Here is a 23,523-nt window from a genome sequence, read left to right as displayed (position 1 = left end):
TCACACTGATCACGTAACCGGAGATCAGACTGGTTGGTGTGTTTTGAGCTGTGTTTTGAGGAGGTGTGAGAGTCCCGTACAGGAAACATCACTGCCTCTATCTCTGCCACAAGAACGTGTTAAAACACTATGAGGGTAAAAAAAAACTAAACAAGCACTGAACTGCCCGGGAGTTTGTGTAATAGTTGAATGTTTCCTGCAACAACAAAGCACTCGCTATATCTCACTCGTCTCTTTTATTTCTCTCTCTCCTGTGAAATGAAGCTGCCTTCAAGTGCGGTCGGAAACGTCAAGATCTATAAACAATTTGACAGAAAGCAGTAGTTGTGAAATATAAAGTCTACTTGTGATTTGTTGGGGGGGGTTTAAGAACACAACAGGACGTCACAGAAATAGGTCGTTACATTGACACCCCCCTCCGCACAACCCTGCAGAAAATCTTTTTGGTTTGAATGCCCCGCAATGAGATAAGTTCTAGAATTTCAAAGTAAAAGCACATCACTTGGATTCAGACAATACAATGGGGCTTAATTAAAGAACATCACATGCACATTTTACTATGAGTTTGATTGGAGACCAGTAGAAAATGCCCCAGCGATGATAAAACTAGTTTCCTCCAAAATGCTGATATTTCTTACATGCAGTTTTTTCAACTGCAACTCCGCTACCGAATCTGCCAAAGTTGACTCGGAGACAGCTTTGGAGAACGGGCAAAGCAGTGAACATGCGGGCACTTTTGCCACTGGCCCTCGCTCATACGGCTCTGCCGTTATTCAGGCTGCCTGGGAAAACCCAGCGGAAGTGTCAGATGGAAAGGACGTTTTGTTGGGATACTATACTCTCTAGTCACTAACAGACTGTATAACCAGTCAGTCAGTCAGTAAGCACCTCGGTATGAGCACTTGATGGACTTTAAGATGCATGTTTAGTTAGGGCTGCACCATATGAGGAAAATATGCAATATGCGATAGTGTTGAATATCGCGATAACGATATTACGTGCGATTAATAAACAGATATACAGTACAACAAACTGCTTGTTGAATTTAAAACTAATGAAAGGAAATCATTTCCAACATTCTTTTATTGAACAAATTAAACACTGAATTGAATATAAAAGGCACCACTAAAGAAAGAATGACAACTAACACAAATCTCGGAGTGTCTATCGCAATATGTCGCAGCGTTTCACGATGTGTTTATTACGCCTGTTGATATCATACATCATCATCTATATATCTATATCTATATCTATATATATATATATATCTATATCTATATATATATCTATATCTATATATATATATATCTATATATATATCTCTATATATATATATATATATTAGGGCTGTCAAAATAACTTAAAATTAACTCAGATTAATCCATTCCATATTGACGTTTGCATCGGTTCAGGCACCGTTAATTATGTATGCGATTAATTTCGATTAATTAATCACAGAGTATGTAATTAGATTAATTTTTTTAATCGATTGACAGCCCTTATATATATATATATATATATATATATATATATATATATACACACACACATATATACATATATAGTAGGAGCCCTATGTCAAGTTGTTAACTTTTCCGAGTCTCATTGCAACCGTACGGCTGACTCATTTGTTGCCTCTATTCGGCAGATACATTTTCTAAAATATGTAACACACAATCTGATCCTTACCGACTCATGATATCCTAACACGACAGAAGTTGGAAACAATCTCCTGTCCATCTCATGGCTGCCCACACACTGAAGGTTCCAACAAAAGTATTAAAATACTAATCAAAGTGTCCATCTGTGCTTTTCCTCAACACCTCTTTCGATCCTCTTGCCGCACTTTTTCCTCCTGGTTCTGTCTTCACACTTTACTACCGAGTGAGAGTTCACAACCGTACCTGCAAAATAGTACCAAGACAGCTTCTCTTCTACACTCTAAAGCTCTTATCGCTCTCTTTCTCCCTCTCTACATGTCTTCCTAAGACAGGATCCGTGTCTTTGGTCCAAGTCGCTGATATTAGAGGCATGCCTTCTATTCAGCCAAGGCAACGGTGAAACTACACAAGACTTGACAATGACAGATGACTCGCTGTCAGCCCGCTGCCTTAACCAAGGACAGAGTGCTTCTTCTGCTGTCCTTCTCCGAACACACACACACACACACACACACACACAATATTAGTACTACAGCCGCATCTGAGGCAAACGGGAGAAACTCAAATCTGTAGTCACCCAACTGCTTTCACAACCATGTTCGTCAGCGATCTTAAACTGCGGCGGGGACTGCAAGTCTTCACTCTGCAGTCTGACAAATGTGTCTTGTCAGGAGCGAACAAAACACCAAACACAGGGAACACCACACACACACACACACACACACATAAAGAGCAGAGCGGTGGATAAACCTTCTGAAACATTGTCTGCAAGTTAGCCACTGAATTTGTATTCGCAGATCAATATGTGCAATTTAATTTCGGCCATTGTTGTTCCTGTTTCAATTTGTGTCATGTCCTGCACCAGTTATGGATCGATCTGTTCTACAAAGCCACAGAGGCAGGTTGCAGTTCATTTAGAGTGCCAGTGTTCCCCAAAGTTGTATAACGTATCATCACATAAAAAAACACATATCCTGTTTGTGTCTTAAAATGAATGAAGAGTGAATGAAGAAGACATGGACTGTGAAGGTAGATCTGAGATGACATTAAGGGCCTGGGACAGAGGGGTTTAAGTTGTTTTTTTATCCAATTCAACACAAAAACTGATGAAGTACAGTTACAAAGTTTGCTTCTTCCTATCTATCTTATAACCTATATGTAAACAGATTTTATCAAACTATGTGCACTTTTGATTAATTAGAAAGGTGAATGTTTTGCAGACTATCTCAATGGCAATTGTGACTGAATTTATTCACTAAAATGCAACACTCAGCACTTGGCAAAGATCATCTGCACATACTGTACATTATCAGATTGTTTTTCATATCTATCTACCTCAGAGCAGGCCCTAACCAATTTGGTGCCTTAGGCAAGCTTTCAGCTATTTGTTGCTTTTTCCGAAATTTGTCGCTTTTCAAAGTTTTTGTTGCTTTTTCCGCTCGTCTTCCTTGCTTTGTTGACCTTTTTGTTGCTTAAATCGGGTTTTGTTGATTTTTGATGTTTATTTCTCAATATCTTTCAATTTTCTTTACTCATTTGGACTGCTGTCACCCCTAGCACTTGCCTATGCTGCCTATGCCACGGACTGGCCCTGAGCTACCTACATTTTGTTTAGTAACTTTATATTTTGCTAAAAAGCCTACCTTTTTCTGATCTGCTGCAGTTATAATTTTCTTAAAAGATGTTTTCTGTAATTGCTTACTCCACTTTTCAACCAGTTGTTTTGGTAAAGCACAATGTTCATTTCCACAGCAGTAATTCTATCAGTATGAGAACATATTCCTGCCATACACTCAACTCTGCTGCACATAGTTCTCTATACAACACTACCTACTGTCCTCATGCGCTCATTCATTCCAACTGATGCTACTCGCTGTTAAAGGACAATTCTGGCGTAAAATGAACCTAGGGGTTGACAACATATGTGTAGCGAGTCAACCGTTCTCTGGGATATGTTTTCATGCTTGAGACAAGCTAGCGCAGACTGCTGATTAGCTTATAACACTAGCCTTCGGGGCAGTACGGTGGCCCTGAAGTGCAAATCACAACAGCAAATAGAAAAATGCAACAGCAAATCATAAAACACAACGGCAAATAGGAAAACACAACGGCAAATAAGAAAACACAACGGCAAATAGGAAAACACGACAGCAAATAAGAAAACACGACAGCAAATAAGAAAACACGACAGCAAATAAGAAAACACGACAGCAAATAGGAAAACACGACAGCAAATATAAAAACACTTCAACAAATATGACGGACAGACGGACTGTCTGTCTTTTAACAGGAAGGAGAGGTGAAAAACACGGAAAAGCACCTACTTTTAACTGTCTGTCTGTCCTTTCAGGAGGCTCCGTCCTCTGCTAGATAGATTTTCCGATAGAAGTTAATGCCGTTTTGTTTTCGTATTTGCTGTCGTGTTTTCCTATTTGCAGTCGTGTTTTCCTATTTGCTGTCGTGTTTTCATATTTGCTGTCGTGCTTTCATATTTGCTGTCGTGCTTTCATATTTGCTGTCGTGTTTTCCTATTTGCCGTTGTGTTTTATGATTTGCTGTTGCGTTTTTCTATTTGCTGTTGTGATTTGCACTTCAGGGCCACCGTAGAGCAGAGGGTAAATCGCTATTTCTACACCACTAACAAGGCTCAAAATAGCACCACACTTCCACTGTAGCATAATGAGGGTCTCTACATGTAAACCGAAGCATTGATGGTCATGACTTGTTTTCCGAAGATGGCGCCCGCATGTATACATGAACACTACTGTCTTTATAATCTATCTTTTTAATAAAACTGTCTGTACACTTAGTGGTGTAGAAATAGCTTTTTACCCTCTGCCCTGAAGGCTAGCGTTATAAGCTAATCACCATTTTGCGGTAGCTTGTTTCAAGCTAGAGACACATTTGATTAGCATGAAAACATGTCCCAGAGAACGGTCGACTCGCTACACATGTTATTAACCCCTAGGTTCATTTTGCGCCGGAATTGTCCTTTAAGTTACTGTCAATGTAACCTGCAAAGGTATTTCCAATTTAAAAGCCTTTAAGCAGCCTATAGGGCATGCATAATCTCCCCCTTTCCTAGTATGCTTTTCATTTGATTCATCTGCAGGTTGCAAGTGTTGCAATGCATTGATAGCAGTTTAACATCACATAAAAAATCAGCAAAGTAGAAAAAATCTGAAAATCAGAGCAGTGGAGTGATGAACGGAGACTAGGGTTGGGCATCATTTCCAATTCTGATTCTTGCAATTCTGTTTCTTATTGATTCTCGATTCCGATCTTTAAGTGGTGGAGATGAAACGGGTCACCTGCACAGATAAGAGGGCAATTTTGTTTTCATTCAATGGTGGTGTGCAGTTTCACTGGGCTTTTTCGACGTAAAATAAAGCCACGCTTCAGAGCGCCGCTTACTGCGCCTGGTAGTACGGTGGTCGCTACGGAAACCAAAACTTGCACATTTGGAACCGATGGTTGTGTTCAAAACCAAATTTTTCCTAACGATTCCAATAAGAAAACCATTCCATTGGAATCGTAATATTTGAAACGATTCCAAGTTGGAACCGGTTCTTGATGGCCAATCCTAATGGAGACTCTGTTGTTGCACTGCTTGAATAAACTGTGGAAATGTACATTATACAGAATGTGCAATGAGAGCCATCATAGTGCAGGTGATTTCCCTCCTTTGCCTGATGAATGAAGTCAGAATGTGCTAAATGTGATGGGATAATAAAACATAATGTGGTATAAGATCATAAAACAGCATTACTTTCTGTACGAATCAGGACTCCTGGTGGCTTTTAAGTCAACATAAATGTCAAACACAACTTATAGCCGTCAGTCCCAGGCCTTGGATATGCACCTGGAGAGGAAAAGGTGATGGTGATGGAGGCGAAGGGAAGTATTCCGTTCTACCTTTCAGTGCAGCAGGACTTACCTGTGTTGGTGTCTGGACGAGGGGTGAGGTTAATCTCGTCGGCTACTGTTAAAGGAAGGGGGCAGGACAGAGGGGAGGGGTACAAACATTTGAGGGTTCAGTTAGTGCAAATGACATTCCACATGCAACATCCAGGTAGCGCTGCAAACATCACAAAGTGCTTCATCTCAATTAGTATCGGACGCCATGCGAGACAAGGGTGGGGGGGGATGAAAAGAGGGCTTGAGGATAGCAATCAGACTTGTTGTGATATCAACACGGCACAGAGCAGCAATCTGGCGGAGAAGATTAGATATGATTATAGAGAGTGCGAGTGGAGAGACGGTTGCAGCCAAAGCAATCAGTGACTGTTCAAAGCCATTTCAAGGTGAATCAACACTGGGAAGTTCTTGACTTTGGGGCGAGAGATGCAGAGTCTGTTTCCATACAGAGGCAAGGGGGTGGAATACATTCAAATACAAGCATCATGTCTGAAACCTGGGGCCGTGCAGGGATTATGTGCTAAAGGTAACAGGAAAGGTTTTACAGAATTTGAAGTAGCTGAGGTGCGCTGAGTTTATCAAATGACTCCATAGAAAAGTGAACACCAGCCTTAAATGCTTAACTTCTTCAATGCAGTTAACCCGACACTTACTATTTACAGAAGAGGATTAGGGCCACATGTGAAAAAATGTTATTTGAGTTCTGAGTTTGAAGTCAGAATTCTGACTTTAATCTCAGGATTCTGACTTTTTCTAAAAAAAAAAAAAGAAGTCATAATTCTGAGAATAAAGTCAGAAGTCTGACTCTTTTCTCTGAATTCTGAATTGAATTTTATAATTCTGAGAAACAAAGTTAGAATTCTGCAACATGACATCATGACTTTGCGAAAACATACACGCCACTTTCCTGAAGCCAAGTGGCGTGTTATCTGTACGCATTTTGAGCTATCAGCGTGTATGTCTACGCTCTATACAGCGGACGGCAGTCTGCAACGTCATAGCGTAAACATACACGCCTCTTTCTAAAGCCACGTGGCGTGTTATCGCGAGGCTACGTGTTATCGCGAGGCTACGTGTTATCGCGAGGCTACGGTTGGGTTTAGGAAAAGAACAAACGTGGAAAGGAAACGTCACACGCGGGACACGAAGGAAACGTGAACACACAGGACGCGATCCCCGCTCTCCTGGGTGAAATTCCTGTGTTTTTCCCATCCTCCACCCAGACCAACCTCCCTACGTGGATTTTCGCCCGCTACGGCGTCAATTCGCACGCAATTGCAAGGTAATGTAAGTCAATGGAGGCCAAACAGCGTTGATAAACATGCTAAAAAGCAAGTATGCGTCTTGATAACACACCAACAAAGGCATATGAATTGGCGTGTCATACATACACCACTTCATGAGATCAGTCAGAATTCTGAGATTAAACTCAGAACTCAATACATTTTTTCACATGTGGCCCTAATCCTCTTCCGTACATATTCTAAGTTTGTTGGGCGAAAGAAAAGGGAATTGTACCACTTAACAAGTTTTGTGCTCCTGGGTTTACCACTTGTAAATCCCCCAGTATACAGTAAATCCATCCATATCATATTCTGACACCAACAATGTATGGCTGAAGAAGTACTGTAGCTAATGCTTAACCCTTGTACTGCATCTTAAAAATTAGCCAACAGGCTAAGGCTACCTCCTTCAGCTGATATGGATGTGCCATGTTCATATATGGTGTGACTAGAAGCAGGTGGAGGTTTTCACATTCTCCGTCAGTTCCTGTTCATGGACAACCTGTCTCATTTCCCTGGAATCTAATGAACATCATTTTGAAAACGTTTTGAAAGTTGTACCTAGATCCATGCTCTTGGACTTGCGTGTCTTGATGATCTCCAGCTGAGAGGCGTCTCCAAACTGCTTGGTGCGTTTCTCCGACATGCTCTGGCGCCCAAAGCCTTCCCTTTGAAAGTTGCCGTCTGGATTATTTTCATCTGGATTCAGGGAGCTGGAGGTAGGATAAGATTGGCTTTATTGATCCCACACTGGGTAATTTGTGTCACAGGAAGGACCGATAAATAGTATAGATAACATGTCTAGCATTTTCTATATAAAATATGGAGACTTCAAAAGGTACTTCAGGAGGAAGAGAAAGAAAAATAAAACAAACACAGATGTGGCATTAGAAAGCATTAAAAGAGGGGCGTAAGTGGAAAAGGTTATAAAGAACCTCTCTTCTTTGAACTCATCCGGTTCAAAGAAGGAAACTAAGAGAGTGAACAAGAGATGGAGGGAAATCTGAAAAAGAAATAGGAGAGCTGAATATGTGGAAAAATAAAAGAGAATGGGTTGGGCCAATGAGGGACGGAGGGAATGAGGAAACAAAGTTGGAAGACAGCATGGGCGAGAAAAATGAAAGACAGAGAGGAGAAAGAGAGAGCTTTACATAGAAGAAAGTAAATGGGTGGCAGATACATTATTAGAAGCAGAGAAAGAGAAAGATGAAAGTGAGACCAACAAAGAGGAAAAAGCTAAACACAAAACAATTGTATGAAGAGAAAAAGACCGAACAAAATAAGATATGACAAGAGAAATCAGGGGAGGAAAGAGAAGAGGAGAATAAAGAAAAAGAAAGTAATGATGGCATTAAAAAGAGATTGTGGTGAGAGAAAGAGAGAGAAAATGACTATCAGGCCCAAACATAAATAAAGACACGATGAGAAACAGAGGCACTGCTCTGGGAGTCATTATATACAGTAGAAAGAGTCATCCTTCCCCATCACAGGAACACACACACAGACACACACCCTGCATGTGGTGGCCATGTGTCATGGGTTTCTGATCACTAAACAATCAATTGATTGAAAAGTAAGTAGTATTTCTTTTTCTTTTTTTTATAAAAACCTACTGTATGTATTGGATGATTTGCTCATGGTTAGACGCAGCTCTATGCTATACATTCATGTGATGAATCAACACAGGCATGCAGCAGTGGAAGAAGTATTCAGATCCTTAGTTAAAAGTAAAAGAACTAATACCACACTGTAAAAAAATACTCTGTTACAAGTAAAAGACATGCATCGGAATTTTTACTTAAAGCTATAGTGTGTAGTTTCTGTCTCCCCGATGAGGAATTCTAAGTAATAACAAAACTGTCTGTGCGTCCACAGTATACAAGCCTTCAGTGACCAACATAATCCCCAGTAAGAGAGTCAGATAGTGTTGTGGGGGGGGAGATGAAGTCAGACTCAGTGGTGAGTGAAACTGAAGCAGAGGGACAGACCCAGAGCTGTAGCAGAGCCAAAGTAGAACACTTTTTAATTCATTAACTTTATCAGTTATCAGCTAAATAAAACGCTGATACAGATAATCAGCAAACTGCCAAAAAAAACAGCCCAATAATCAGTCTATCCCTACTCTGAACCCTGAATTGCTCCCGATGCTGCGCCATCGGAGTGTTAAAGGACAATTCCGGCGTAAAATGAACCTAGGGATCAATAACATGTGTACAGAGTCGACCGCTCTCTGGGACATGTTTTCATGCTAATAGAATGCGTCTCTAGCTTTAAACTAGCTACCGCAAAACCGGTGGTTAGCTGCTAACGCTAGCTTTCGGGGCAGAGGGTAAATCACTATTTTATACCACTAACAAGACTCAAAATAGCACCACACTTCCACAGTAGCATAATGAGGGTCTCTACATGTAAACCGAAGCATTGAGAACTTTGTAAGTGTACAGACAAAGATAGATTATAAAGACAGTAGCGTTCATGTTTACATTCAGCCGCCATCTTGGAAAACTGTCATGAGCAGTCGAACCACGAACGGCGTGCAACCAGTAACATAGCTCAAACACAGCGTTCGTGATTCGACTGCTCATGACTGTTTTCATTATGCTACTGTGGAAGTGTGGTGCTATTTTGAGCCTCGTTAGTGGTAGAAAATAGTGATTTACCCTCTGCCCCGAAAGCTAGCATTAGCAGCTAACCACCGGTTTTGCGGTAGCTTGTTTCAAGCTAGAGACGCATTACATTAGCATGAAAACATGTCCCAGAGAACGGTCGACTCGCTACACATGTTATTAACCCCTAGGTTCATTTTACGCCGGAATTGTCCTTTAATGTGCGTAAATGTTTATCTGATGAGCAGGTGGCACCTTGTACAGCAGCCTCGGCCACAGTGTGTGTGTGTGTGTGAATGGTGAATGGTTCCTGTACTATGTAAAAGTGCGTTGAGTGGTTGTCAAGACTAGAAAAGCACTATATCTATGTCAGCATTATGTTTGAGGAACTGAAGGAAGACTCTGTGTTAGGAATAATTCAAGTTTGCCCACCTGTCATTCTGAGGGGGCAGCTCTTTGGCCCAGGGCGGCGTCATGTCAGCAGTGAAGCCCACATCGTCGTGGGAGCTGGACGATGATTGGTCGGAGAGGTTGGGAGGGAGAAGCGGCGGCCCGTCGTCCTCTATGATCACCGTGTCGTCCTGCGGCATGTTGACGGTCGGCGAGAGCTGATAGTTTCCTGCAGGGGACAAGATCTTGTTTCTGAATTCTTCTAATATCTAAATTCTTTTAATTTATTCATAGACTGTCAGCCTTGTCTGTGGACTTTCTCTTCATGTTCAAAGAGACTTATTGCATTTGTATTAAACATTAACAATATGTGGGATCAAACAAAACAAGCCAAGTTGAATGTATTCAAAATATCATTAAACAGGATATGGACTGCATGTTTATTTTCATGTGCAGTTCTCATAACTTTGTGTTGGAAAGAAATGCCAGTAGAACTTTTCCCAAAATGTTGAGTTTTTTAACACAACAGACAGGCGGTGTTGTCTACATTGACAATGAACCTGAAAGCAAAATAAGCTTTATAATACGTTTGCTTGAGAATAATCACCTACCCTGACAAAGGTCTGTGCATCTTATACTTACAGGAATAGTTTGACATTTTGGGATATTCACTTTTATACAGCAAGAGTTAAAAGAGAAAATAGACACCACTCGTGGGTCTGTACTGTATGTTACTGTAAGTACAGGGCTGGAGCTGGGCGGCTAGTAACTTAGCTTAGCATAAAGCCTGGAAGCACTGGGGAAAACAACTAGCCCAGTTCTTTCCATTGTTCAATTTGTTACGTCATAGTGCAACTACTCCTTGACAACAAAAAAACCTGTTCATCCATCTGTCCCGCACTTCTGTGTTCTGGTTGCCTGGCAACTTCATGGTGACTGCAAGACTCCAGAAAGTCACTGCTACTGGCTGTGGTTTTGCCAAGGAACAGTTCAAGTACAAGACTCAAACAGTTAAACCAACAATGTAAAATATGTGAATCCAAACATTTTATAGCTAGTACAGTAGGTGTATTTCTGAACTCTGGACAATCGCTAGCTTTTTCTGCTCCCAGTCTTTGTGCTAGGCTAAGCTAACCACCTCCTAGCTTCAGCTGCGTACCTAATGCACAGATATGAGAGTGGTATCCAACTTTTCATCTTACTCTCTGCAACAAAGCCATCAGAATATATAATTTTTTTATAATAGTAAAGTTGTTAATGTTTCATGCTTTTCTTACACCTGTAAGTGCAACAGGATTCGATTGAAATAATTAAGATATGAGAAAATAGGACTATGGCCCTGACAAAATAACGCTTATGTCTTTCAGCTCCTACTGTAGGAGGATGATAGAAAAATAGTATCAACATGAAAAAGAAACACACTGTAAAACCCAGCTCTTTTACACAACATCCTCGTGCATTCATCTATTTGTGAAAAGCGTGAGACTGCAGGAATCATTTAATGGGCCAACTGCAGGAAAACAAGTTTACCAAATCAAAAAGAAAAGAGAAATACAGGGCAACTCTTTAAACCACAAAACATATTTTGAAGTTTGAAAGCAGAGTGAAACTGCTCCTGGCTAATCAGCTTACACCAAGTGGAGTTTGGCAGCACAATGGTGTTCCTATGTCAAAACACTATGATTAATTCAAGCTGTGCCCTCACAAATAAAGATAAAAACTTCCCCGTGCTGAGGCGAATAAATAAAATAGCCCTCTTTCTCAGGCTCTGAAAAGCAAGCCTTAAAAAGCAATTGAAATGCAGCGCATGACTTTGTCTTTAATCTGTATTTTGAAATGGGGCGGGGGGGTTTCTCTGCATCAAAAGAAGGGCAGCTTCAATGCATCACAAGCCTTGTGTACTGAGTTCAGGGAGAAGTTTGTATGTCTGTAGAAAGAGTTAGGGCTTTACAGACGGAGACCTGAGGCCTGTCCTACGAATCCAGATCAACATGTCCTGGATTTCTTTCAGTTCCCCGTCTTCACCTAACCTAACACCCGCGGTCCCGCATAACCTGTGTCACGACGCTGGTTATCAACTAGTTCAATCAACCCAGGGTTTCCCAATCCAGCGGCTCGAGCGTTCACATAAAAGAGGCGGTGTTTGCACAGCACGACCAATCACAAACATCTACCAGAGCTGCATATGTTACATAAGAAGAGGAAATTATAATTCTACATAAATATGAAGAACACAGACACGGTTTTACAGGCAAACACAATACAGTCGCTGCTTCTTAAAACAGGAAGGAAAGCTGTCAAAAAATAGCCGACGCTGTAGATGCGGAAATCATAACGCTTATTAATATCACTTCTCCATCAGTCAGACACTAGATCTGACCATAATTACACTTGTCCTTTCCATCAACTGTCGTTGCTTTAGCCTATTACTTCAGTTGCAGCCCTGGCAGTGGGAAGGGATCGTGAGAGCAAATAAAATATATAAAAACATAATTCAAACCGATGTGCACATTGGCAACACACGGCTCAACAAGCTTACAAATAACCTATACGTAATTCCCTCCACTGAAAATCTATATATTTCATAAAAAAAATAATACCCATCAGGGAATGTTAACGGGGTTGTCGGTCTCTAAATGTTTGAACTTGTCTGTGTGTCTCTCTGTGTGTCTCTCGCTCACTGTGTGTGTGTCTCTCTCTCTATGTGTGTCTGTGTGTGTCTCTCTCTCTCTCTCTCTGTGTGTGTGTCTCTGTGTGTGTGTGTGTCTCTGTGTGTGTGTGTGTGTCTCTCTCTCTCTCTCTCTAAAATGGTAAAATGGTGTCAATAATATCCACTTTTATTAAAATAAAAACAAAATAAAGAATCATAATATAATAAAATAAATATTGTGACATGCTAGTGTTTTCTTAGTTTTGGTTTGTTTCTGTCCATCATTCACTTGCATCCTGGTTGTTGTGTCGAATATGTATAGACACTTACGTTTGCATTGCGGTATGCATTATTTACATAGGCTGGGAAATTAATTTAACACTTTAATACCTTTCCCCTTTTGGGTGTGGTCCACCTAGATTAGACATAGTGTTAAAATTGGGACGGAATGTTTTTCAGGATATATATCCTGCCTTGGATGGTGCGTGGATATTTTTTACTGACAGGCATTCTTCTTGAACAACAAAGGCTCAAAAGTAGCAGTCTGTAGAAATTGTACATAGTCGTACCACCCAACGGCCGAAACAGTGGCGGATAATGTGTATAGAGCTGGAGCTTGATAACTGTTTACTAAATTGCTAATCATGAAAAAGGAAAAAGTAACTAATGAAAGACATTTGTATGTGCATCAGTTAGAAGTATCTAGGAAGGGATCTGCATGTTTGTAAAAGAGCATTTACCCACATATACAGGATAGGTGTTCTGAACTGCATCTGCAAAAGGTGACGTGAAAGCGACAGACGGGGGTGTCCTGAACAAACCCGCTATTTTTAAACAGTTTATCCAGCTGTGTTTATTTCTGCTGCCTCCAGCTTCATTAGAAACTAAATGTGTCTTCTGGCAACAACAACACACCTTCCACGTTCTGTGTGTGTGTCATGTTAGGTCACGGCAGTTTCCTGTGGCGCCGCTTGTTTTACAGTTCTGCGGAGGCTCCAGGCAGAGCTTTCGCCGTAGCCACGTACACACACACATGGCCGGCTCGACGCACGCAGCAGCGCACAAGTATAAACATCAGGCCACTTACATAGGCTACGGAGAAAGCTCTGCGTGGAGCCTCCACAGAACTGGAAAACAAGCTCAAGTGGCCTGATGTTTATACTTGTGCGCTGGTGTTTGCGTCGAGCCGGCATATAACGACCAGCCACGCTGAGGCGGTACTAAAATCTGCAACGGAAAACGGACGCACAGTGTGTCGAGGCGAGGCGAGTAGAGTCGAGGAGAGTCGAGCAGGTACCATGTAATGGAAAAACGCCATAACTGAACTGTGAAAGTGGTTTTAGTGTGTGTGTGTGTGTTTGATATTCGCTGGGAATTTGGGAGTCCGGGTGAGTCCTCTAACACAGCATGGTCACTTCTCTCTCTCTCTCTCTCTCAGACCACACACACACCTACCTTATACACATACAACTTTCCACAGACAAACACACACACGTTTTATACACACAAAACCGTACACACACAAACACGTGCATTCACAGAATCACTTAATCCCATTTCCCTAAGCAGTCCAATGCGCAACACTGAGAATCCCATCAATGTCACAGTTTGAATAACTGCAGTACAATCAACTGGCAGCTACTGAGCAGAAAGCCAATGAATCTGTCAACTCACTAGCCTAGTAAATGGAGGAAAAAAAACGCCTCTTTGTTTTAGTGCCAGCACCCAAGGGCAGCCATCCGTCAGCAACAATAGCACTGCCATGTGGACAGAGCGCACACCCATCACCTGAGAATCAAATCAAAAAACACACATTATCTTTGCCAGTGGCTGTAATCATTTGTGACAGAACTGCAGTGGAACATTAGGAGGCATTTCATTTGAGAGTCTCTGGGAGTGGCTATTATCAGATGTTTTTTTGTGTGCAAAACTACTACATATTTGAGGGCAAAAGGGGAGACAGAAAATGGCCAGGAGGAAAGAAAGGGGATGAAAATATATTTTAGATGAAAATGGAGATCGCAAGAGGTGAGAATAACACGGGGTGAAGACATTCAAAGGAGTTTTTTTTTGTTCCTCTTTTCATTTTGTCTTGCCTCGGTCTATTTGCATAATTAGTAAGGAGGTTATTGCCAGGGGTGCTGGGCCTTGAAAGCTATTGGCCTGAAGGAATAATTAAGTCTCTCTCTTATCCCTGGCATCCTCAGAGTGCAGAAAGCCAGCGAGGGATCTAAGAGTGTGCACGGGCCAAAACGCAAGCTGATATGTTCTGAATGGGAATGATGTTGTCTTCTAAGAAAGCCTAACGCATGATTTATTTTTTGTGGCACCCTTACGAAGAGAGAAAAAGACCTAAAACAAGCAACTGTAAAAGACCCCCCCCCAGCACTCTCTCTCACACACACACACTTATTTATTTATTTAACAGAGGTTTGCTGAGCATGGTAAGCTCTGCTTGGTATTCACACATGTTCACATATACAGACTTCTACAGTACTATTGGCTTCTGGGCAGCAGCACTGCAGCAGCTAAGAGCCCGCCGTCTGCTTTTCCAGACCATTCCACAGTATTTAAACCTGTCATGACTAGGCATGGGCCGGTTACCAGTTTCAAGGTATGCCGCGGTTTAAAAAAGCCACGGTTTTAAAACCTCTAAAACATTCCGTCATACCGTTCCTGAGGTATGAGCTGTTTTTTATGAGTCGTCATGGACAGACAGTGCAGTTTAGAACTCCCTCTCCCTGCCACTGTCCAGTGTGTTTAAAAATCAATTACATTGTGCTCAATGGGGGAAAAAAGTTGTTTTTTACCCAAACTTTTAATACATTTCAGAGCTGTAATTGCAATACTGCAATTCTGTGAAACCGTGATATTTTTGCTGAAGGCTATCATACTGTCAGAATCTCACACCGGCCCATGCCTAGTCATGACCCAACGGTTTCTGTTTATGAAACAATATTTGTTAATGCACAGAAAGCACTGCATGTGGCAACAATACATTAGCTTGTGCATTCTCAGACACTTGAGACACAACTTGACACCACACACAAGTTAAGTTACAGACCCTTGAGCAGGTCTACACAAGCTCTGCCCCAACCGTTGGCCAAAGTTGCCCAACTGTATTTTAAAAGGGTTGGTTCAACCAAATGACACAACACTTTGTCTGGTGGTATCTACTGTAGCCATGCGGATAGTTTGGGTTTAAATTGCGCATTTTTTTTAGAGATCTGTCTCTGAAATGTCGGGTGGTTTGAAGATACCGACAGACAAGCTAATTCAGCACAAATTAGTGCATAAAAAGTCACCAAAATGATGTATTTGAACTTCATGATTAAATAGAAAATGAGGGAAAAACAGCAAAATCGTCCACTTTTTGAAAAAATGAACACCAGCCCCCCCCCCTTCCACTAGGCTGGCTATGGGCTTGCTCTCTAAAGAAATCGTTCCAATGCAATGTTTTTATATATTGTGATCTTTTTCGTTGAAAAGTTGTTACACCTACAGAAAACAAAAACCTGTTAATTTCTTGGTTCAGCACAAAAAAAAAAAAGGCCATTTTGGACCTCAACTCTTCACTAAATATAGTCAAAGAAAGATAAATGAATTACAGTAGCAAGCAGATGGAATTTGTGTTTGGGAGAAAAAAAACAATTCTGAAGCATGTTAACTTAATGTACTTGTAATACTGTTTCAAATGAAAATCACAAAGGCACTTTACTAATCCATAGAGGAGTCCTGTCTTCATATGGGCAGAAATCTTGTAATGTGTGTGGTCTTGATCTTCAATTGGGGAACTTGTTTCAGAATCAATCTCCAATTAATAAAATAATATAAAAACACCTATAAAAAGCTGAGTGAAGGGGGATGCCTGCTGGCCTTTATCCTGTGCTCAGCCCACACTGGCAAATTAAACAACGGTTCAAATAAAGCTTTAATCCTTCCCCAGCCTCTCCAATCTCCCTTTGACACAAAACCGCAGAGTGATGTTTCCATAACTGTGCTGCTTTGATATCTCGAGGTCAAGCCAAGCGCATGGAAAAAAAATAATTAGTTCATTATGATCGGTCCCAAATTACAGACTTGATTCAGAAACCATGGAAGATCTAAAATATTTTACATGACAAATTGGGGTTGAATTTTCCCTTAGGTGGTCAGGAAAAAAAAACCACTCCATTGGACTGATTAAGTGTTTAATAAGCAGGTAAATGTCTCATGTGTCTGTGATAGTTAGTGATTATATAGTGGGCATCCCTCCACAGGCCAGCCTCGGAGGTTTCTTGCATCTGGTGTCCCGCCTTGTTAAGGTTAGGTGAAATATTAGAAGAAACAGGCCACTGGAGCCAGCCTGACATCTTCATTTCCCTGCTTAGCCCTACCAATTTGCAGTGTAGCAACACATAAAAGCCCACATGTCGGAGGATCAATAAGCAGCAGGTGTTGGTAATTAATTCCTTGTGTATTTAATTGATGAGTGAGGGGCAGTGGCACCACAAGCCCTAATCCTGTACGCACTGTGCGTCCATTTGTTTTCTGTGAGACGTAAAACGCATCTAATGAGAACAACGCGTAAATGCTCACAGGAGCAGCAGCCGACAGCAGCTCTGTTCTGCTCTCTGCTCTGTTCACAGTAATCATTGTCTCATTAATTATACCTTATTTCACCAACAACCCATTCACTGTTAATCACAATCTTCATGTTTAGGACTCGATCCGTAGATAAACTGGTTGCTGGACGCCGAGTATCTAAACCCACGGACGGAGCTATAGCATGTTGGAGAAATAACGTTATTCATATCTCCGTGACAGCTGTCTGCTCTGAGCACATGAACCTCTCTCTCTCTGTTTTTTACAAAACGCTTCAGTAAAATATTTTCACACACTTTATTTTAGTCCTCATGGGATGAGGGGTCGGATGTCTCTAAACACTATAACAGCACTGAGGTGAGCAGCGCCATGTTTTCATTGGAGATTTTTGAGGAACGCTAAGAAAAAAAAATCAGCAGCGACTTTATTGCTTTCCAGGCGCTAAGGTGAGATGTCCAGCAACCTCGCCCAGGGCGGTATCATCCATGTCGGCTGCAATGACATTCCCGGTCGGAGCTCCGAAATACTTACACATCCCTCTTGGGGAAATTCAATCGCTGTCTGTACCTGCAATGTTATGTGCTTTTTACGCTTTTAACGTTTTTGTTTTTGCATCCTGTTTGGCACTTGGGGGTCTAGAAAAGTGCTCAACAAATTATTAATATTATCTTTTAGAATCCTTCCTGTTCTTGTTACGGTTGATGATCTTTAACTGATCCACATTTCGAAGATCATTTAATTTTTACTAAGGTAAGAGTGAGGGCAGAGGAACAAATACCAGTGAATAATTTGCATTTAATCGATCTGATTTGTCTTGTCCTGGTAACTGTAGTCCCCCACGTTACCTCTCCAGCTTTCAGCTACTGTTGCTACTGCATGTCTATGTCCAGCTGGTGGCAATATGTTACCTCTATCTGTTATAAAAGCACTGGACCTTTTATATAGACCTTAGTGGTCCCCTAATACTGTATCTGAAGTCTCTTTTATATAGGCCTTAGTGGTCCCCTAATACTGTATCTGAAGTCTCTTTTATATAGACCTTAGTGGTCCCCTAATACTGTATCTGAAGTCTCTTTTATATAGACCTTAGTGGTCCCCCTAATACTGTATCTGAAGTCTCTTTTATATAGGCCTTAGTGGTCCCCTAATACTGTATCTGAAGTCTCTTTTATATAGACCTTAGTGGTCCCCTAATACTGTATCTGAAGTCTCTTTTATATAGACCTTAGTGGTCCCCTAATACTGTATCTGAAGTCTCTTTTATATAGACCTTAGTGGTCCCCTAATACTGTATCTGAAGTCTCTTTTATATAGACCTTAGTGGTCCCCCTAATACTGTATCTGAAGTCTCTTTTATATAGACCTTAGTGGTCCCCTAATACTGTATCTGAAGTCTCTTTTATATAGACCTTAGTGGTCCCCTAATACTGTATCTGAAGTCTCTTTCCAGAAATTCAGCCTTGGTCCAGAATTACAACCACTAGAGCCAGTCCCACAATGAGCTTTCCTTAGGATGTGCCATTTCTGTGTCTGTAGCTTTAAATGCTATTGAGGAGGAGAGAGGGGGGGGCAAGGTGGAGGGTGGGGGTGTGGCCTTGACCAACTGCCACTTTGCTTGTTTGAAAGCCATGATGTCTCTCTCTCTCTCATGGGGGGGCCAAATTCTCTGGGTGGGCAAAGCAGAGAAAGGGGAGGTAACCTTTCCCCTTATGATGTCATAAAGGGAAGATTCCATTTGGCCCATCTGAGCTTTCATTTTCTCAAAGGCAGAGCAGGATACCCAGGGCTCGGTTTACACCTATCACCATTTCTAGCCACTGGGGGACCATAGGCAGGCTGGGGGAACGCATATTAATGTTAAAAACCTCAAAGTGACATTTGTCAAAAGATGTACCCTGGGATTCATTCAAAACTTTAATTTGTTAAAAAAAAATATATATATATATATATATATATATATTTTAAATTTGACTGAAAGAGACGATTATGTTGTTAATCGCAAATATTTCTGAGACAATCAATTGTACAGCAAAATTTGGAATTGTTCCAGCTCTACTGGTTGGCTTGGTGATCTTGTTTGCTGTTGAGCATTCAATCTCCTGCATACAGTATCTGTACCCTGTACGCTCATTAGAAGCCCTCGCTGTTTGTTAAGCATGAATGAACTGTGGCAGCGTGCTGGAACTTCACCTATTAACACTTCCTCTGTCAGTCACACTTTGTTTTCTATTGAACTAACAACACAGTGTCAATGTCAACCAATTTGCATAAAAGGAAAACACAGTTCACACTTTCACATGGTGTTGCATTGATTAATGAGGCAGAGTTGGTAGATGCTAATTTCAAAAACAGATTCAAAGTTGGTGTAGCAACTCTTCCAACTCTTCTTCTGCTTAATCAATTTACAATTAAGGTATTTTGTGTATGTTCTTAGTAATAGAACATACATAATAATACTACTAATAATACTAAGTATTTTGCTTCCCTAAAAACATGGATCATTTTGGTCTTTTTGAGAAATGCAAAGCAAAGACACAAAAGCAGAGGACAAAGGTACAAAGACAGTTTGGGCATTTTGTACTTGCTTGAACTGAACACAGCAGTTACACCATCTGGTGTACAGAAGCCCTTCTTTAAAACTGGGCAACATCACCACCCATCCATCAATCATTGAAGTGCTACACACGCGCAATCCTGTACAGACACGTGCCAGGCTCTCATACAAAGATACAAATATGCTTGCTAATCTCACCTAGTCCAACACACACTCACTTGTTGTCACTGGTTTAAGCAATGACAGATCAGGTCACCTACGGAGAGAATGATAAGCATGCAAACTAACACAGAAACAAACACTTTCAAAAACACACACAAAACAACCCCCTGGAATCAATCACTAGCTGAGCGTCTGCAGCAACGCATTTTCCAGGGGCCATTTTTTTTCATCTCCGTCTCTCTCTCTCTCTCTCTCTCTGACATTTTCCGAGACATTAAAAGCCACCGAGTCTTGACAGGAACTGAGACCAGATGACAGAGTTGTATTCTGTGTTGACACAACCTGACAGGTTGGACCTTATTCCGCATTCTATTTACCTCGCAACTCGGTTTTAGCGAGGTCCAAGTCGTAAACACGCCCCCTGACCTCGGATTTATGAGCTCGGAACTCGTACAACCTCGCAGTAGCCCGTGTTCAAAATCCAACATGGCTGCCCTCTGTATCAACAGTTGTGAAAAGCTGCAGTAACATAAAGTTATAAGCACTTCTGTCTTATTTGTGTCACTAAATCAGTCGTTCACACAGGCATGTTCAACTTCTATCTGTGGACATGTTGCTACGCTGTTTGCATGCACAAAAAAACGGCGTAATGCGTCGTTATCAACTGGTATTGCTAACAATAGCTAACCGGGCTAGAGCTAATGAAAACAATGAAAATCAGACTTTTAAATTGAACGCATTCAACTCGGGTATGACGTCATTCCCAGCTCCGGCTTCGGAGTTCCAAGGTAAAAAGAACGCGGCAATAGAATCTACCAGGAAACACACACACACACACACACACACACACACAGAAGGGAGATGTAAATGCTGCACTCTGCTATGTAGTACCATTCTTATAGGGTATGTGTAATTGAAGGTTCATCCCATACAGAGCCTGTACGATCAAGCTGTCAGGAAAAATAATAATAATACGAATAATAATAATAATTCACTGCAGACTCTCAACACCCTCTCTTTCCTGAATTTGAACTTCTGCCATCAGGGAGAAGATCCCATGTGCCGAGATGTAAAAACAAACAGACTGAAGTTATCGTTTATCAAGCTGCTCAACTCCGATAGTAAATCTTAGCACGACAGAGCTAAAGTGCAATAAATACACCAGCACGTTTAGAACTTCGCACTTTAATTTTTACAGTCACTTTTTAAGATGTCTTATTGTCTGAACAGTCATATGTGTCTTCTTTTACATCCTAAGATGCTTCGTTGATGATTCTTGTTTTTATGTTGATTATGGAATGTTTTTTTCTGTTAAATGTTTGTGTTGTGAAGCAACAGATTGTAGCACTATGCCCAAGACAAATTTCCCCTCAGGGACAATAAAGTGTTTTCTATTCTATATAATACTGAGCACCAATACCAGTCTTAGCGTAGCAACATAGCATGGCCTCAGACTGAGATCGATCCGAAAACTCACATAAATCTCCATCTTAAAGTCAGCAGCAGTTGAAGGAGTACCACAAGCCAAAGGGAAACGAGTTCCAACAAAAGACATGTCAATCTTACCTATTGTGCGTGGCATCATGCCCTGTCGTGGCATCAAGTTGTCATCAAGGCCCTCCAGGCCACCGTACAAAGAGTGGGAGATCCGCCGCTCGTGATCATCCAGGGAGGTGTTCATAGTCTGCTGGCTGCCCCCCAGCGGGCTCCCTGGGCTCCCCTGAATGAGGAGGGAGGTGATTTTAGAATAATGATTGGATTTACTCAATCTTTGTTCTTCCATAGTCAAGTAAATATAAAGATGATCCCTTCTTTGGCTGTGTACTGTATGGTTTATTCTCTCCGATTATGCTCATAAAACAGACTTTATATACTGTTCTAAGCTGTTCTGGAAACAGCAACAGTTAGCCAAAGCTAACTTATCATATCCCTTTCCAAAAACTGATTTGTGAAGCCCTTTGAGAAGCATTTTGGTTAATAAATATAAATAACCATGAGTGGAAAATGAATTAATGTGCTGTGCCTCTTTTTACAGTTAGAACAAAATGTCAGTGATCTATACACAATCATGTTAGCCATTTGCTAAACAATACTGGATGGACACACAGGGGCTCCTATTCACGCTAATGCTAGCAGTGTGGTAACCATGATACATGAGGATGGATTTCCAATAGGCTGTTAAGCCACAGGCTGTTAGCGAGCTAGCACTCCCCCACCGCAGGGGATGGTTAGCTTGCTAGCATCTTGACATTTCCCTCAGGAGCCATGATGACACATTCTTGTTTGCTGGACAAATAGACCATTTTCTGGCCCTGTCACCCAGAATCCACATCCACTGCCTGGGAAGGTGTGTGTGTGTGTGTGTGTGTGTCTTGGCCCTCATTGTTTGTCCATTGGCTAGTTAACTGTATTGATTTGCTGCAGTCTCTGCATTTATGATGACAGCTCTTGCCAAAAGGATAACAATCATCGGCGGCATCGCATAACGAGCGATAACACTGGAGTCAATGCTGGAGCCAAATCACCCCGATCAACGCTACGCTGGGATTCCATTTTGGCAGAAGCTCTTTGGCCAATGAGCCGTTCAGCTCACTACATTGTTGAAGTGCTGTAATAACCACCGCCCAATGGACTTGGATGTAAACAAACAAGTCCAGTTTACAGGAGAGTATTTGTGTGGATTCATTAGGAGGCTGGCAGTAGCGTGAGGTGTAGTGAATTTCAGACTAGTTAGCTGCTTTTTTAACATAACCACACTGAATATATTTGAACTTCCTGACCAACCACGAATTAGATTCCTTCAGTGGTAGTCCAATAAAAAAATGTACTCAAGGATCAAATTGTTGATGGTGCTGCATTTACATGCAAGCAGAATTTAAATGTTGCCTGCTGTGGAGACAATTTTAACTTATATATTGTTGGGTATATTAATCTATAATTACATATTATTTAGAAGATCGGCCATATTGTAGCACTGAGGACACTAAGGTCAGGTAGTCAGAATTGTCTGGAGAATTGTAGGAAGATTTTAGTGGGGTTTTTTTACATTTAGATTAAAATGAATAGGTATTTCACCAGAATCATATATCTGAAAGTGTTGACAGTTCTCTGAGACAGCACATAGACCATGTAAGGAAAACATATATATTTTTCCTAATGTCTCAGGGGAATATAGACGCATAAACTCACTTAGATGAGCATATGTTTTGGATGTTAAATTTTGCTCGGTAAGGTAACTATAGCTTAAAAATAAATATTGAGTATTAAGTACAACATTACTGTACCTTCTGTAAATGTAGTGGAGTACAAGTATAATTTAGCGTAAAATTGAATACTCCAGTAAGGGACAAGTTGGGGGTGAGAAAAAAAATCTGATGAATCGTGATTGTTTTTGCGATGATTTTTAAAATCGATTATTTTCCCTAAAATCACTTGTAGGAATCACATTTTTTGTTTCTGTTATTACAGCACCGCTGACGGCGACTACATCATATCTGTTTCCAGCTAAACAGACCGGAAGCAGAAAATGCAGAAATTCCATGTTTATTCTTCTTTACAAAGTAAATAAATGTCAGACTGACTGACGTGATATGCGTTGTTCTTAGAAAACAATAAGTTATTAAATGTCTCAGGATATATTGTCTCTAGAAGTGTATTATTCAACGAAGGAAAAGAAAATAGGAAAACTATTGAATCCCAGTACTTATGTATTGTG

The 23,523-nt window shown here is 41.0% G+C and overlaps 1 protein-coding gene across 7 annotated transcripts in view; it reads right to left on the bottom strand.

The window, feature by feature from the left end:
* pard3ab (par-3 family cell polarity regulator alpha, b) overlaps nucleotides 1-23,523 on the bottom strand; it is a 315,562-nt gene that overhangs the window by 101,881 nt on the left and 190,158 nt on the right. For 5 of the 7 annotated variants that reach the window (XM_078265135.1, XM_078265136.1, XM_078265140.1 and 2 more), the window contains 4 exons: nucleotides 21,375-21,528; nucleotides 9,901-10,087; nucleotides 7,424-7,575; nucleotides 5,599-5,643 (listed from right to left, as the gene is read on the bottom strand). In XM_078265135.1, the coding sequence (XP_078121261.1) occupies nucleotides 5,599-5,643; nucleotides 7,424-7,575; nucleotides 9,901-10,087; nucleotides 21,375-21,528 (538 nt within the window). The remainder of the gene's footprint in view (nucleotides 1-5,598; nucleotides 5,644-7,423; nucleotides 7,576-9,900; nucleotides 10,088-21,374; nucleotides 21,529-23,523) is intronic. The other 2 variants (XM_078265139.1, XM_078265141.1) reach the window with 1 other exon arrangement.

The sequence above is a fragment of the Sander vitreus genome, chromosome 12 (assembly GCF_031162955.1).
Source record: "Sander vitreus isolate 19-12246 chromosome 12, sanVit1, whole genome shotgun sequence".
Classification (NCBI taxonomy): Eukaryota; Metazoa; Chordata; class Actinopteri; order Perciformes; family Percidae; genus Sander; species Sander vitreus.
The sequence above is the reverse complement of the archived record's forward strand: the minus strand, read 5'-3'. Positions and strand labels throughout refer to the sequence as shown.